This window comes from Capricornis sumatraensis, chromosome 1, assembly GCF_032405125.1.
Source record: "Capricornis sumatraensis isolate serow.1 chromosome 1, serow.2, whole genome shotgun sequence".
In the NCBI taxonomy this organism is placed as follows: Eukaryota; Metazoa; Chordata; class Mammalia; order Artiodactyla; family Bovidae; genus Capricornis; species Capricornis sumatraensis.
Window position 1 is genome coordinate 102,611,995 of NC_091069.1, and position 17,578 is coordinate 102,629,572.

Consider the following 17,578-nt stretch of genomic DNA (forward strand, 5'->3'; position numbering starts at 1 on the left):
GCCAGGTCTCCACACTTCAGTTCATGCTCCAGCAGATCCTGGCTTCTAGGATAATGTGTCCTTTCCTTTATGGCAAGGAGGCCACTGCCCATAGCCTAGGTGAAAGGGGCCATCCAGCAGTAAGTGGTCCTTATTAGAGCACCGAGGGCAGGAGGTTGGGGTCGGGGAGGTACCGTGCCTGCCTCTGGACCCACAGCAGTTGTTTCCAAATGAGGATTCCAGAACAAGGATTTTGGTTCACACACATCTCTGCATGCTGAAACCCTATCTTCTAAAGCCAGATCAAGTGCCTCCTCCTTCAAGAGGTCTTCCCTTGCCCTCTGTCCCAGTGTGTATGTGCTGCAGGAAACCACTGATTAAGAGGAGGGTCCTGAAATACTGTAATGAATTGGCTTCATATTTGTATAGTGCTTTCAAATAAAAGTCCACTTCTGCTGTGCCCTTTTGCCAAGGTAGGGGCGGCGGACTTTCCCTTGTGCAATTCAGGGCAAAAAGTCTGAGCATTAGCAGAGCCTGGTGTTTGTTGAGTTTCCTGAAATAAGATCTGTCTATTGGAGCCTGTTTTCCTTTCTTTCCCTTTAAAACTTCCTGGGGCTGAAGTCTGATCAGCCTGATTAAAAGCCATCCAGGCACTGGCCTCTAAGGATTTGCACTTCATTCTTTGAGTCTTGAGGAGCCCAAGCAAGACAAATTAATTTGATCACATGACCTATTCCAACCTAATCAGCCTTCTTAACAAGGTGGCAACACTGTTGAAGAAGTAAGCAAGAATTACTGTCAGGGTAAAGGCTCTGTGTCTCCCCAGTGAGTGATCAGAAGTCAGAATTCCACAACCCAGCCGCCAAGCTGCTGCCTCTTCCTTTCTGCAACAGCCCTGCTGTCTCCAGCACGGCGGGAGCTCACTACCACACCGTGTCTCCTCCAGGCAGTCTCTGCTCAGCCCTGACAGCCAGCAGGTTCTTCTCTCCCTCAGCTTCCCCATATCGAGGATACTTTTTTTTTTTTTTTTTTGCTGAAAACACACAGAGTGATACGTAAAGTATCTGCCATTTATTGACTGCTTACTGTATGTCAGCCACTTACATTTTATTACTTAAATCATATAACAACGTTATAAGAACGAAACCGAGGTCCAGGGAGATTAAATAACTTTCGGGAAAAACTGAGATTTGAATGCCATTCCATCCCATTTCAAAGCCTGCTGTCACCCACTCATGAATCTGCCTTCTGTATTTTCTAATTAAAACAAAAGTTGAATAGGACATGGCTGAGGCAGATGGTGACTGCAGCTATAAAATTAAAAGATGCTTGCTCCTTGGAGGAAAAGCTATGACCAACCTAGACAGCATATTAAAAAGCAGAGACATTACTTTGCCAGCAAAGGTCCGTCTTCTAGTCAAAGCTAGGGTTTTTCCAGTAGTCATGTATGGATGTGAGAGTTGGGCTATAAAGAATGCTGAGCACTGAAGAACTGATGCTTTCGAAATGTGGTGTTGGAGAAGACTCTTGAGAGTCCCTTAGACTTCAAGGAGATTAAACCAGTTCATCCTAAAGGAAATTAGTCCTGAATATTCATTGGAAGGACTAACGCTGAAGCTGAAACTTCAATACTTTCTTGATTTGATGTGAAGAACTGACTCATTGGAAAAGACCGTGATGCTGGGAAAGACTGAAGGCAGGAGAAGGGGATGACAGAGGATAAGATGGTTGATGGACATCAGTTTGAGCAAGCTCCAGGAGTTGGCGATTGACAGGGAAGCTTGGCGTGCTGGAGTCCATGGGGTCGCAAAGAGTCGGACACAACTGAGGGACTAAACTGAACTGAGGACTGAGTTCTGTAGCATGCCACTAGAGACGTGACTCTGGTTCCCCTAGCTGCACTATGTGGGCGTGTTTTTTTAATTGCCAAAGCACCTAATTGAATTCTCTCTCTAATCTCATAAAAGACCACTCACACCTCAACCTTACACATATAAGAGACCCTGTCAGGACTTCCCCTGACAGTAGATGAGAATCCATCTGCCAATACAGGGAACATGGGTTCAGTCCGTGGTCCAGGAAGATCCCACACGCTGCAGAGCAACTAAGCCCATGCACCACAACTGCTGAGCCTGCGTGCTGCAACTAGGCAAGCCTGTGTACCTAGAGCCCATGCTTTGCAACAAGAGAACCAGCTGCAATGAGAAGCCTGGGCACTGCAACAAAGAGTAGCCCCCACTTGCTGCAACTAGAGAAAGCCTGCACGCCAAAACAAAGGCCCAGTGCAACCAAAAATAAAATTAATTTAAAGAGAGAGACCCTATCAGAGGCCCTGCTACAATTAGGAAGCTACAATTCCCTTGCCCTTCTAGTATTGTGTACCACAAAGCTGGGAATGCCTCTTCCAAGGCACCGGGTCAGTTACAGGAGGAGGAGGCAGGGGGACAAGTGAATCCATCTCTCCAATCCCTGGTTCCGAGCAGCTGGCATGCCTGGGGGTGGGGAGCTGGAGGTGGGGGCAGCAACTGGCAGCTGGGCTGGAGCTCTGCATGGCCTGTGTGCCCGGAAGATCTGGAGGTGGTCCCCAGGACGAAGGTGTTCTGTCCCCACCAGCTCCTCAGAGAGCTCCAAGCACCAGGCAGTCAGCCCAGCATTTCTGCCTAGTCTGGTTTCTGCTAATTATGTGGGAGCACCTCCTGAGAGCAGATTTACTTGCATCCGCAGCAAAAGACTCCATGTGCATCGCATCAGGTCTTGTGGGTGAGTGAGAGGGGCAGAACTCATCCCAGATTTCAAAGCAGGCCTGCGGCTTGCAGCAGTGAGAGCCACTGCCTGTGGCCTGGACCTGCGGCGTCCACTGGGAGGGGAGGCAGCAGAGTGGGGGACCCAGAGGCCTGGGTTTGAGTCCCTACCCCAAAACCTGTTAGCTAGGTGTTCTGCGGGCTTGTCACTTACCCTCCCTGAGTTTAATTTTCCTGGTCTTTGAAAAGGAAACAAAGGAAAAATTGATTTAATAACGACTTGTTCAAACACCCAAGTCCCAAAAGGCACATTTAGTTGTGAGGAACAGGAAGGGTCTTATATGCTGTAAGTCCAAGGGACCCAAGAGGCTTTTTTTTCTGGATGCATCTCCCTAATTGTTTCTTGATGCCCACAGTTCTACCCTGATGTCTTTCTTCTAGCTCCAGAATCTCTACCCTTTTAAAACGCCTGGGAGATACCTAAATAATAGCAAATCTAATGAGTTACTCCTCAGAGAAACTGATTTCACAAGGTAGACAGAAGGGAAGATGGGGTGGGAGGAGAGGAAACAAATGTCTGAGGTGACATTTTGAGTCCCCAGGGACACACAGGTACTGCTGAAAGGGAGAACCTTCTGGCAATCACTGCAAGATCAGAGATTCAGAACCTCGAAGGGAAATACAGAGGGTGGAGACTGGGGGCCAGGCCCTGTCCTGCCAGGAGCTAGCTGAGGACCTGACAGGCCTCAGGCTCTATAGAACGAGCAGATCAGGCCAGGACAACCCGACGTTGCCTCCCACTCGCAGACTCCTTCTCGGTGGTGATGCCACCTCTACAGGAAAAAGCCCTGTGAGGTCGGTAATCAGCAAGAACAAGGACAACTGGTGAAGCACAAGAAACTGACTGCTTGGAAAGACAAGGTCATTTTCAACCTGTAAAGCTCACCTTCTGTGTTTATTCATACAGAGGAATTCATGTCCATGAGGTGAGGCTTTTTTGTCACTGGAGGAAGCAGAGGTTCTCATCAGAATGGAAACCGGTAATTAACTTTGTGCTCTGTGGATCTGGTGTCTTCCTCTAGTGACTTTGGGGACATGCGAGTGAACAGAAGTGACCTTTTAGAACAAGGGTGGAGAGTGTGAGACGTTATTTTTCTTCTCCTCCCAAGCCCTGAGGACGTAGAGTGACGGGCAGGTGCTGCCCCAGCCACATGTGACCAGGGAACCGAGGTCACTGCATTTTTGCCTTCGGTCCTGGGGAAGCAGGTTGCAAATGGTTTTCTTTTGTGATAATTGCTTTGGGCTCTGCTCAGGAAGCAGGACGAAGAAGTCTCCTCTTCTGTAGGACATGACCCTCTATCCCAACAGCTCATCTAGTATAGCTACACCAGGAGATTGCTCTGGGGGTTGAGGTGTCCTTGGTGCTAGCTGCAATTCTCTGCAGCAGGTTCTGAAGCCTTTATTGCATTATCTGCAAAAATATGCCAGAGAGCTCTTAAATAATTGAGTCAATGAAACAGATCTAAATAGAAAAAGCAAAATGCAAGATATTTTTATTTCTGGTCTTTTCAAGGTGTAAATTTAATTTTTTTTTGTTGTTGTTCAAAAGAAACACTTTGATCCTTCCTTATGACTCTTCACAAGCAAAATGATCTCAGTGATTTAAAAGAGAAATGGAAACTGGTCTCTAATTTGGTGAAAGAGCTGGGAAGAGAGATGTCTCAGGGGACCGGAAGATGACGTCTTCCCTCTTTGGGGGGGCCCTCAGCAAAGGGCCAACCAACACACAGGTTCCCAGCGCAGCTGTGTGATATCACTGAGGATAAAGAGTGATTCATATTCAAGGACACCCATTTGTAATTATTTCTCCAAAAGCTTTCTAAAAGGATTGGAATTTCAAGGCAAAGATCTATGATTCGTTCAGATTCCATTTCCTCCCTCAAAATAGTGATTGGAAACTTTAAAAATTTTATGTGACTATGTCAAAGTCTTTTGCTCAAATAAATCTTACAGGGAAAATTGGTCTGTCCATAAGCAGATGTTAGGCTGCTCAGAGAAGCAGGGGAGGGGCCTGGAAGAAGCTTTCTGGCCCAAGGCTGTACCATCCCCAGTGTGAACTCCTATTCTCAATCCTCAGTGATGCTAAGGAACCATCTTGGAAACTTTTGTTAACCCACTCCTGGCTCTGTGAGATAATGCTTCTCATGAAGGAAGCTTTTTTCCTGTCTCTCCTTTTGAGATCTCTCTAGTGTTTCCATGGGATTCTGTACTAATCTGTCAACAAGCTCTTACCACATGTGTTGTTGGGCATGGCCCCCAGTGGAGCTCAGTGAGACTTGACTGGTGGTCAGGCTGAGACAGCCTGATATGGACACAGGCAGGAAATGACCAGTGCAGGTGTCAGGGCAGCTGGGGCTATTGGAGGTCAGAGGGGTCAGAAAAGGCTTCAGCCTGGGACACAGAGAAGGCCCATGGAGGTGAGCATCTCCAAAACCAGCAGGGAGTGGTGATAAGTGCTCACCGCATGGCAGGGGCTGTGCCATGAGCTTTGCCCTGTTTTAACCTCACTGCTGCTCTCTGAGGTCAGAACTAGCATATTTTGCAGATGAGGAAACTAAGGCTTGGAGCTGTTGATCAGCTTTTCAGAGCCAGTTTTCAAACCTGGCAGAGTGGCCTCAAGCCTGTGCTGTTGGTCACCATGCTGGCCTGGGGATGCAGAGCAGGGGAGGGGAGGGCATGGCATCACCCAGGGGAGAGGGCAGAGAGGACTGCCCAAGGGCAGCATTTCAGAGCCTCTGCTGTGTGGCAGACCCATCCTCTGAGTGTGCATGGGCCCAACCTGACCTCACAGAGAGGCTCTGGGAAACCAGAGGCTCTTGAACAGCCTTCAGACCAGATGGGATGTGCTGGCTACCTGCTGAGGCAGAGCTGGGATGAGCTGCGCAGAGCTGGCCCACGAGGTGGTGGTGTGGGTCGAGCAGGCATTCTGGGCAGGAGCCCCAGCCCACCTGCTGGACCTGCCTTCTCTTGACTCTCCCATGGGGAGAAGCCAGACAGACCCCAGGGAGCTTGGATCCCAGAGATGCTCTGGCTCTGTCCTGCCTGAAGCAAAAGGGAGCAATGGGGACAAGTTCCATGTTGCTTCACATGCTCTTGATTCTGACAGCCTCTGTCTTTCTCCCTGGGGCCCAAGATCCTAGGAGCCTCATGTCTCCAGGGAGCCTCTCTTTCTTGTTGTGTGCCATGCTTGGACATATATATATATATATTTTTTTTTTTTTAGTTGCAGCATGTGGGATCTAGTTCCCTGACCAGGGATGGAGCTCAGGCTCCCTGCATTGAGAACTTGGAGTCTCAGCCACTGGACCACCAGGTAAGTCCCCCTTGGGCCTTTTTTCCATTTTATTGCAACCCTCTTTGAAGCAACCCTCTTTCAAGCAACCCTCTTTGAAGCCCCTCTTCAGCCCTTTCTTCAGGGGTTTTTATCAGCTCTAATGTGAGAAAGAAACTATTAATATATACCAAAGTTTTAATAGCAGATAACTGTCCTAACAGTGTTCTTTTTCCTTTTAAATAAGGGCAATGCCTTAAGCTAAAGGAAGGAGCCCTCAGTTATGGAACACAGATATTGACTGTCAGCCAGTTAGCAGGGAGAGATTTGAGTAGGGTGAGGATTTCTGGTGCCCCTGAGTCATATAAAATTTCCTGGGTCTCAGCACCAACTTGCAAGAGTGGAGGGAATAAACATCTGTTGGCATGCTTTGAGACTTTCCTTCCTTTGCCTGAATCCCAGAAAGTGGGGATCCAAAGACTGCATAAGTTTGCAATGATAGGGAAACTACTGTCCATCACTCATAAGCAAAGTTTGCTAAGGACCTGGGACAAAGAACTTGGACACAAAAAATGAAATGTGCATCTGAGAGAGGAAGAGACATATACAAGTGAGTGAGGAGAAATGATGGAGGAGGGCCAGTGCCAGGGATGCAAGGACTGAGGGACTGTTGTTGCATTTTTGGGCCTTAGATAATGTCCAATTTACATGGGTGGGAGAAGTTTCCAGTACTATATATGCGGGACAAAAATAACATTAATATTGGAAATACAGTTTCTCCTGGTTTAACTCAATCAGCTCGTTGACAATTTAAGAAGCATCAAAAAAATGTAAGTCCGTCTGTACCAAATAGATACTCCCATTTCCCAATGCTGCTCCATTTTACAGTTGAAGAATCTGAGGCATAGAGGGTTTAGTGCATTTTCCCAGATCTCCCAGTAAGTTAGGAACAGGGCTTGAAGTAGAGGCCCCAGATTTCCAGGTGACTGCCTATGTCGGACATCATCGATGGTGCTGATGTTTGCTGGCAGGCATGGTCCCTTCCCCCCAAGTCCATGAGCAGGACTGAGTCCTGACTCTCCCCTGGAAATCAGGGGCAGGGCGCTGGATTGGTACTCCACCCCAGCGCCCACGACAGTGCCTGGTGCAGACAGAGCCTGATAAATGTTTGATGTACACAAGGGAAAGTGTGGCGCTTTGGGGACGTTTTTACAGTCGTGCTTAATCTGCTGCATTGTAATCTTCATTTTCTTGCCTTCCCAAAGTTATATGATTTTTGGAGCATTTTCCCACATCTCTAAAATGAGAATAAAAACTACTTCAGTGTGGGTTGGGAAGAGTCATGCAGTTAGAAGGAGTGCTGTGAACAGCCTCCACCCTCCAACATGTCCTGCCTGGCTAAGGCATTCTTTCTCCCCGGTCAGGAGCAGCTATGGGAACAACCTGTTCCAGGCATGAAGTTAAAGCCCATCCTACCTGCTGAGACCGTTTTCAATGCAATCCAGATCTCTGTCCGTGGTCCTGAACGAGGGGTGTGTCCTGGTGGGATGGGAGTATTGCGTGCTAATCTTGGCCATCTTCTCGCTGTGTCGCATTCCACCCCAAGGCTGCTGAAACATGAACATGAACCAGATATGTCATCAGGACGAGGATGTAACTGAACACCCAGATTGTTTGGGAGGGCTGCTCCCCAGACAAGCCCTGGCACACGTCCCCCTCCATCTCTCCCACAACTCCTGCCACAGTGTTTCAGTTGGCTCTCTCTGGGTTCTTCTTCCCATTCAGAAGTACAAAGAAGGTCTTTTACTCCTTTGTATAAGCTGCATGCCAAGAACTGCTCAAAATTAAATGCTGATCAAACAAATGAATGAACTTGGTATCCAATGTAAGAAAGCTAAACCCTCATGATTCTCTTCAATGATGCCGTTTCCCTCTTAACTCTGACTTTGTGGTGGCTCAGTGGTAAAGAATCCACCTGCCAATGCAGGAGACACCGGTTCAATCCCTGATTCAGGAAGATTCCCGCATACTGTGGAGCAACTGAGCCCAGGTTCCACAACTACTGAGCCTATACTCTAGAGCCCAGGAGCTGCAACTGGGCCCACATTCTGCAGATACTAACGTCCGCACCCTAAAGCCTGAGTTCTGTAACAGAAGCCACAGCAGTGAGAAACTTGCACCGCAACTAGGGCAACTTCGTTGCCCTCACACACAGCAGCAAAGACCCAGCAGAGACAAAAATAAACAAACAATTTTTTTAAGTAAAAAAAAAAAGTCTGACTTTGTCATTTGCCTATACTTATCTTACAATTTTGCTCGTTTTAGAGCCCCCCCAAATCTTGTTTTAAAACAAAGCATAAAAAGCCTAAATACTTGACATTTATAAAAACCTTTACAACAAGATGTTCAACCCGATATACACTTCATCTCATTTAATCTTCAAAATAACCTCATCAGACACATACAATTTCTGTCTCTATTTAAAGATGACTAAATTGAGATCCCCGGAGAAGGCAATGGCACCCCACTCCAGTACTCTTGCCTGGAAAATCCCACAGACGGAGGAGCCTAGTGGGCTGTAGTTCATGGGGTCGCTAAAAGTCGGACACTACTGAGCGACTTCCCTTTCACTTTTCACTTTCATGCATTGGAGAAGGAAATGACAACCCACTCCAGTGTTCTTGCCTGGAGAATCTCAGGGATGGCAGAGCCTGGTGGGCTGCCGTCTATGGGGTCACACAGAGTCGGACATCACTGAAGCGAGAAAAAAAAAAAATTGAGATCCCAGTGCTGACCATGAATACTCTCCCTCCAGCAAACAGTGGAAGGTGGACCTCTGATCGATGAGAAAAGAAAACTGATGTGAGTGCACAGCTAGCATGATGGAAATAGCAGACCAGTTGCATGGTTTCTGATCAAAATTCTGCAGGAAGAAAATAAATTCCTGAGGATAGTTTTCCTGAGGCAGATGAGCACAGGCTCTCTCGAGCAGCCGCATGGCTTAAGTGTGTCAGAAGTCAGTTGAGACCACTCCAGAGAAAAATGGTGATTTCCAGAAACAGCCCAATGGCTCAGTCCAGAACTAAATTAATTTCATATCCAAAGGAAGGTCGGTGCAAGGAGCGCAGAGCACTGCACCAAAGCCCCTAACATATATGTGGTCCGTGCTCATCACAAGTTACTCAGGGAGGGGAAGATATTGGCTTAGATAGTCCTGGTTCATCTCTGAGGTTTGATAGCTTAAGTCAATGATTTAATTAAAATTTTATATTTTCTCAATAGATAAAAAATGGTTTTGGTCTTTGAAAACGATGTTCATTTATGTAACTTAGTTTCTGGCTGACCACAGGAGATACAAAGAAATATAAGACAAAGACAGTTGTCAAGGATCTTACAAGTGGGGCAGATGACAGATACCAGAGTCCTGCTAGGTGTGTCAAGGGCTAGGATTCTACTCTAAGCCCAGCAGGGATGTGGTCAGAGGTGTAAAGGTTATTCTGGCTGCAATGGGGAGGATATATTCAGGGAACATGAGCAGCTAAGTGCTGCAGTATCTCAGGGGAGAGACAATTGTTGCCTGAACTAGGTTTGTGGTAGTGAATCAAATGTAATCAATTTAAAAACTAAATGGATAGGAGCATGGGGACATGGCAACTGATCGAGGATCAATGAGGGAGTCATGCTGCCATGCCTTCGAGGGTGTGGGGCTGGTGGTGCTGCCCACTGAGGCGGGGACTGGGGAAGGAGGAGGGCTGAGGAAGAGAATGATTCCAGTTTGAGATATCTGCAGAAACTGTGATGCCAACATATGAAACAAGAATCTCCTGTTAAAGAAATACATCTATAATTTGAAGTCATCCATACAGTGATTTTTAACTGAGCCCTGACTGTACTCAGCTATGTGCCAGACAATATGCTAAGAGCTAGGGTTTTATTAGAAAACAACATGCAGCTTTGTCCTCAAGGAGCTTACAGTGGGATCTAGAGAAACTCTTAAAGAAGTCTGGGACTCTGTTGAAAACCTATCAAAATTACTCTTTGTACATTTCTAGGAAAATTGTACCAGACAAAGAAACATCTCATTGCCTCCAGTCTGGGCCCTTTCCCTGAACTGCCTGGGCTCAAACCCTGACCCTGATGCCACTGAATGGAGGCAGCACTTCTGGACCCTCACAGACCTGCCCACAGTGGAGAGCTCCTGCATGCCAGGCACAGAGTAGGTGTTTGCGTAACACTGTCTCCTTTAACCCCCTCCAGCAGTCTCCCTTTTCCAGTGAAGAAACTGAACAGGTGAGCTGTTTCCCTAATGTTATTTCTTGAGACCTGGGCCAAGATGAACAAAAATCTGATTCCAAAGCCTGATAGTGTAAAGTCTGTGGGTAGAAAGGAACTGCCACTGCTTTTTGGCCTAAGCAGTAGGGGCCCTGCCTGGGGTCCCATTCTTTAAAGGACCCACTCTGACCTCTTTCCAACCACAGCCCATGACCAACAGGACATGCCCACCCAGAACCCTGCCCCCTGCCCTAGGCTATGCTCTGGATGCCCTGGATCCCCAAATTCTCTGCCCAGCTGGCTCTCGAGCCTGCTGGGGCCTCTTCCCAGGTCTGTCTTCCTGAGAAGTGTGTCAGTGTTCACACCCTTAGACTTCCAGGTGGCTCAGGAGGAGCTGTTTGTGTGGGAGGGTTAAATGGAGCTTGGAGGTGTGGGGAGAATGTCCATGAGCATGTGTGAAAGTCTCCCCTGCGACTTGGGATAAACCCAAAGGGAAAAGAAGGGGGGCAAACCACGGATGGGAGAGTGGAGATCAAATCTCCCCATGCTACCGTGCTCTGAGGCCATTGTGACACGTGTGCAAACCCCGAAGTGCTAGATTGCAAGCCCTCCTTGGGCAACCCTTGACTGACAGAACCCAGAACCAAGGATAGATATTCCCCTCTTTTGTTCCCTCAGAGAGACAATTCAGACCTATATTCTACAGGGCTCTTTGCAGAACCCCTTGAAGGATCTAACCAGTTGCCCATAGTGGTGATTAGTTTGATAATCTACACTTGGGGTGGTTTCCCCTTTTTTCCTTGTTTTGTCTTCCAAGACTCTTACTTCTCTTCCTTGGAACCACTTTCCCCAAAAAGCTGCCTGCCAGTATGCCCTTACCCAAAATTCTGTGGGTTCTTATGGTGAGAGGAGGGAATTACCTCAACTCAGAGAATGTTTTTTAGTTGTTTAGACATGGTAAGTGGGCCCTTGACCCAGACCTCTCAAGGGTTAGAAGTAATCTAATTTTATTTTTTAATTCTGTGTTCTTTATCCAGGAGAACAAGGTTGGGCAGGGCAGGGCAAAATGTACGTAATTAAAGGAAAATGTTAGTTTAAGATAAATCATAAGATCTTTTCTCCCAATTGTTTCATAAATGTCATAATAGTTGTCTTTTTAAAATTACTTAAAAGAATAAGGATCCAAACAAGGTCTATATATTCTGATTGCTTGATGTATCTCTTTGGTATTTTTAAATCTAAAGTTTCTATGCATTTCTCTTCTTTCTTTTTATGAAAAAAAAAAACAAAACTGCTTGTACTACTGAGTTTCCCACAGTATGGATTTTTGCCAATTCCAATTTTACAATGTTTCCTGTAAACTGGTAGCTGTACTCAGGATGTGGTTAAATTTGGGTTCCATATTTTTTTTTTTTTGCAAGAATATTCCTTTGGGTGATTTTAGCAGCCATTGGTGATCATTGATTCATTAGGAGTTGCATATTGGTGATATTCTACCATTCCATCTTCATAAGTTAGCTGAAATATTCTTAAAAAAAGAAAATTTGACACTATTTGGCTGCTCAGTAGTATGACTCAAACAGGTAAGGTAGGTGCATGCATGCTAAATCACTTCAGTCACGTCCGACTCTTTGAGACTCTATGGACTGCCATGCTCCTCTGTCCATCGGATTCTGCAGGCAAGAATACCATTGTGGGTTGCCGTGCCCTCCTCCAGGGGATCTTCCTGACCCAGGGATCAAACCCGCATCTCTTATGTCTCCTGCATAGGCAGGCAGTTTCTTTACCACTAGAGCCACATGGGAAGCCCAGGAGAGGCAGGATAAACATTTAATTCAATCCAAGTGATTCCCCAACCACCCAAGTGTTTTCACATATCTTGGTCCCATAAACTCTAGGAGAACTCACAGATGAGATCATGAAATTAAAATCAGTAATACTGAGGCTCTGTTGAGAATGGAAATCACCATCCAGCCAGGGTCCCCTGAGTGTGGGACACCTGCATATCCATTATTTGTACATCCTTAGGAATCTTAAGAGGTAATAGTGAAGCTGATTTTGGAGATGAGGAAATGCAGGTTAGGGCCTCTCTGACCCTGAAGTCCATGTTGTGGTTTGTTTTATCACACCCACTGCAGGAGATTAGATGTACACAAATATAATTTCAATTTTAAGCATGGGAAGAAGATACATCCTACCAACTAGTAGAGTGACCTTGAAGCAGATCCCAGGTGTGAGTGGTTTGTGATCATCTCCCAAATCCATGTGTGTTTTCCAGGGCTTGACTGGGGAATTTAGGACACACTGTTTCAGACAATTTCTTTCTTTCTTTTTTTACAGCATCACTAAATCCAACGTGTTTTCTTCCCACTGACACACTTACTGATTCTTTCAGTGTCCTAAACATTGCACCTGGCCCTGATGAGTATGAAGATGAAGGAAACAGGTCCCTGTCTTTGAAGACACAAAAGTGCATGAGGAAACAGGCATGTAAACAGCAGCGGGAGGAAAGAGAGGTGCTGAAATAGAGACAGAGGCATGATGGGAAGCAACGCAGATGGCGGGGGACTAATTCTGTCTTAGGGACCGCTGAGGTCTGAGGAGACTCCTTATGTGAGGAGCGATCACCATAATTATTTAACAGCATTCGACATCTACCACGTGTGAACCACTGTGCTGTGCACCTTTAAGGATTTGATTGTCTTTCGCGCTTAGCTCTAACTCTCTCCACTGTTCTCAGCTTGGACATTTAAGTAGGCAGGAGTCTAACTAACACAACTTGCCCAGCTATTGTTGTGTTTTTCTCATTCCTTTATTAACTCCAGAAGACTTAAAGGAGTTAATAAACTTTACTTAACATATTTTATCCTCCAAAACACTCATCATATACTCATGGTAGGTAATAAAAAGCAGGTGGCATAAATGGAGGAAGATTCAGGTGAGTAACTGCAATGATGACAATGATAATTACTATAGTATATTTATTAGCATTTACTCTTTGCCTGGTACTGTTCTTGATAACTTAAGTTGTATTAAACTCCTTTGATCCTCCTAACACTTCTGTGAATGAGTCATGCTGAACATTTACGTCCTATTTAAGAATGGAGGGGAATTTATCAGGGAGAGAGCAAGTAAGCCACAAAGGAAGTTAAAACATGTAAAGCTTTATTTCTTAAATTGAAATGTGCTTCTGAAAAAAAAATCTTGGTCCCCACTTGTGATGACTAACTTCTCATACTAAAAAAATATTGTCCATGTCCTGTCCTCTTTTTTATTCTGGCTTAAACATGAAAACCAGTCCTGGTTCCATGTATGTCGACTGACACATTGTCATTTTCCAAAACCTGGATGTAGCACACCAATAGAGAGGTGTGAAGCCTCTGTGAATGATCACTGTCCTGGGCAGTGACTCCTGTTCAATCAGGGCCTGGCAGGTCCAATCAGTGAGACACTAAGTCTAGACACAAAGCCACGCCAAGCAGATGAGAATCCCCACCAGAGGAGAGCCCTGCAGTCCTGCTGGGCGCACACACTTGGCCCAGGCTTCCGTTTTCTTCAGCTGGGATGGACCATTTTTACCACTTGGGGTCTTTGATCTTCTCAAAAGTAACCTGTCTCCGGGCTTCAGCCATTTCAAGCCTCCACAACTCAACTTTTTACCTAGCATCACTCTGGGCCAAAAGCACTCAGCTAATTCTCAGTAAGTGTGAGATTGGGCAGGCTCATTTTGTCAAATTAAACTCCAAAGATAAGCTAGTAGCTCCCACAAAGTCTGCACACCTTGGAACTTTTATCTAAAGCACACTTCTGATTGCCTTTCCCTTCTTTCCTATTTCATCTGAGAACTTCAGGGTAGAAGGGAAAAGCTCTAACGCTGAGCCACTGAGTCACTCAGACATGTGAGCCAGCCACAGAGCAGACCATGAGCTCAGTGATGACGGTTTTGAGTTTTCAAGCAGTTCCCTCTGAGTAAAATATCTTTTGTTTGCGACACATGACATTGGAAAGACAATATAGGTGGTCATGTGTACTGTACTAAGAGAAAGGAGAGCCGGAGTCTCTTCTCAGCTCAGCCTTCAATTTGGGCATGTGACCCAGCACTTTAGTTTCTTCATCTAATAATGGGACATAGACTACAGCACATAGATGAAGTCTTCCACAGAAACCCAATTCAAAGAACATTCACTTGTAGTGTTCTATTTAAATGTTTGATAATTTTTATAAAGACAATCAGTGGGATATAAGTTAATTTTGACCATAATATCCGAATAGTAACGTTAGGTATGGAACACATCATACCGACCAATGCTATCTCTATTCATTTGGGGTTTTAAAATATTTAAATATACATTTTTAAAAACCCTTAAAATGCAGGTAGAATACCTTTGGGAACTCTGCGGAACAGAGTTACAAACCAAGACCCAGTAGATTATTAAAGGGCCTTCTGTTTCAGAATTTCCATGATGGGACAAAACTCCACAGTGCAAATATTGTACCTGATAGTCCTCTCCTATTTTCTATGAATGTTATCTTACATGGAGGAGATAAAAATATTCTAGAGTTTCAAAAACAGAAAGGGGAAGCAACTATATAATGTCAATATTCTCTGGACATGGCACAGTACAAACAACTTAAATATCAGAACTTAATGTGAGAAGACAAAAATTATATTAATAGGCAAAGATTTTAATGACAAAATACTAGCAAACCAAATCTAGTAATACATAAAAAGTATCTTATACCACGGTCAAGTGATACTTATTCTAGGAATGCAAAGTTGGCTTATCATCCAAAATTAATCAGCCTAGTATATCATATTGGGCTCCCCGGGCAGCTCAGCTGATAAAGAATCCACCTGCAATGCAGGAGACCTGGGTTCGATTCCTGGGTCGGGAAGTTCCCCTGGAGAAGGGATAGGCTACCCATTCCAGTATTCTTGCCTCGAGGATCCCCATGCACAGAGGAGCCTGGTAGGCGATAGTCCACGGGGTCACAAAGGGTGGGATGCAACTAAGCACAACTATGCACACTACACCGTATTAACAGGTTAAAGGGTAAAAACATGTTCATCTCACGGGCACAAGAAAAGCATTTGACAACATCTAACATATTTTCATGTTAAACTGTCAATAAACTAGGACTAGAAGGTAATGTCCTCAACCTGATTAAGGGCATCTATGATCAACTCATTTTCAACGATGGTGCCAAGATAACTCAATGAGGGGAAGAATAAATGGTATTTTCATCAAATGTTGCTGGTATGTAAAAGAATACATACCATTCATAAAAATTAACTCAAAATAGGTCATAGACTTAAATATAAGAGCTAAAACCATAAAGTTTCTAGAGGAAGACAGAGGAGTAAATCTTCATGACCTTGGGTTAGACAGTGGTTCCTTAGATATGACATCAAAAGTATAATGGACTAAAAAAAAAAAAGGTTGGGCTTCATAAAAAATAAATAAAACCTTTGTGCATCAAATGATACCATCAAGAAGTAAAAAGGCAACCCACAGAATGGAAAAAATAATTTAAAATTATATATTGGTAAGGGCCTTGTACCCAAAATATGTAAAGAACTATTACAACTCAATAATAAAAAGACAAGTAACCCAATTAAATAATGGGCAAAGGACTTGAATACATATTTCTCTAAGGAGATACAAAAATGTTCAACAAGCACATGAATAAATGCTTAATATATTTAGTTATGGAGAAATGTAAGTCAAAATCATGATATCACTCCACACTGCCTAACAGGGCTATAATTAAGAAATAAACGGACAATAACAAGTCTTGGTAAGGATGTGGAGAAGCTGGAGTCTTCACACGCAGCTGGTAGAAATGCTGTAAATGGTGTAGCCACTTTGGAAAACAACTGGGCAGTTCCTCAAAATGCTGAAAATAGTCACCATAAGACCCGGGAATTCTACTCACAGGCAGATACCTAATGAAAATATATGTCCGCACAACTTGTATTTCAGTGTTCATAGCTGAATTATTCATAATAGTCCCCAAATGGAAACAACCTACATGTCTATCAACTGATAGCTAGATAAACAAAATATGGTCTATCTACATAATGTTATTCAGGTGGAATTTTATTTGGCAATTAAAAAGGATAAAATACTGATACCTGCCACAACATGGTTGAACCTTGAAAACATTATGCTAAGTAAGCAAGCCAGACACAAAATGCCACATATCATATAATTCAATTTGTATGAAATGTCCAGAATAGGCAAATCCATAGAAATAGAAAATAGATTAGTGGCTGCCAGGGACAAGGATGGGAGGGGAGTTAGAAAAGAAAATGTCTGATAATGGGTGCAGGATTTCCTTTTGGAGTGTTGAAAGTGTTAAACTGTAACCCGCAGAAGGTGGAGTTCTCCTGCTTCTGAACTCTATGCATTTCTATAACCCAACCAAAGGGAAGCTTGCACATACCAGCTGTAGATTTTCAATTCCTGACTGAGAAAAAAAGCTAACATTGTCCCCAAACAGGAAGCGATTTAGGGTGAAAGAGAATGCACTGAAATTGTAACAATGTTGTTAGTTCTGTTACTCAACCACCAAACAGAGGCTTGCCACATGCCTGGAAAGTGTCTTGGTCTTCAGCAGAGATGATTCAAAATTCATGGGACTCTGGTTTCCTGAGCTTTAAGTGCACTCAGTTTCTAAATAACTACTTTGCAATAAGATTCAGCCGCTCAGGCTGAGATTCCAAGAGGATGAAACTACTTTCTAGATGTTGCTAGAGCCAGTGAACCCAGATCTCTGTAGCCAGCCTTATAGATGCTCTCTGCAGAATTATGTCTGCCCCTCCCAACACACACACATACACACACACTCACAGTCATCAAGGCCAGGCAAAGCACCTCCCTTCTTTCCCCAAGGACCCATTTCCAAGACTAGCTGCAAGCACAGGAAGTAAAGTGTGTTATTTCCCCTTAATTAACTTTTGGGATATGATTATAAAAGTAGTACACTGTCATTATAGTAAATTATAAAATGGTCATATCCAACTTTGAGCACTTGCCATACCAGGCACTGTGCTGAGAAATTCACTCCAATTGCTTCATTTCTTCTCCAACAAGCCAATGAGGCAGATAGTGTAACTCCTGCTACCAATTTGCACATGAAGAACCTTGGGCTCAGAATGGCTAACAACAGTTATTGTTAACAATGGTGGCAGCACTGGGGAACAAGTCTGTTTGGGTTTAACCCCTACACTAGATTATTCTAATACAAGATG

General features: G+C 44.6%; 1 protein-coding gene across 1 annotated transcript in view; it reads right to left on the minus strand.

The window, feature by feature from the left end:
- Positions 1-17,578, minus strand: part of CNGA3 (cyclic nucleotide gated channel subunit alpha 3) — a 40,889-nt gene that overhangs the window by 18,501 nt on the left and 4,810 nt on the right. Inside the window, exon 2 of the mRNA XM_068969909.1 lies at positions 7,528-7,661. Coding sequence (XP_068826010.1) covers positions 7,528-7,646 — 119 coding nt within the window. The 5' untranslated portion in view covers positions 7,647-7,661. The remainder of the gene's footprint in view (positions 1-7,527; positions 7,662-17,578) is intronic.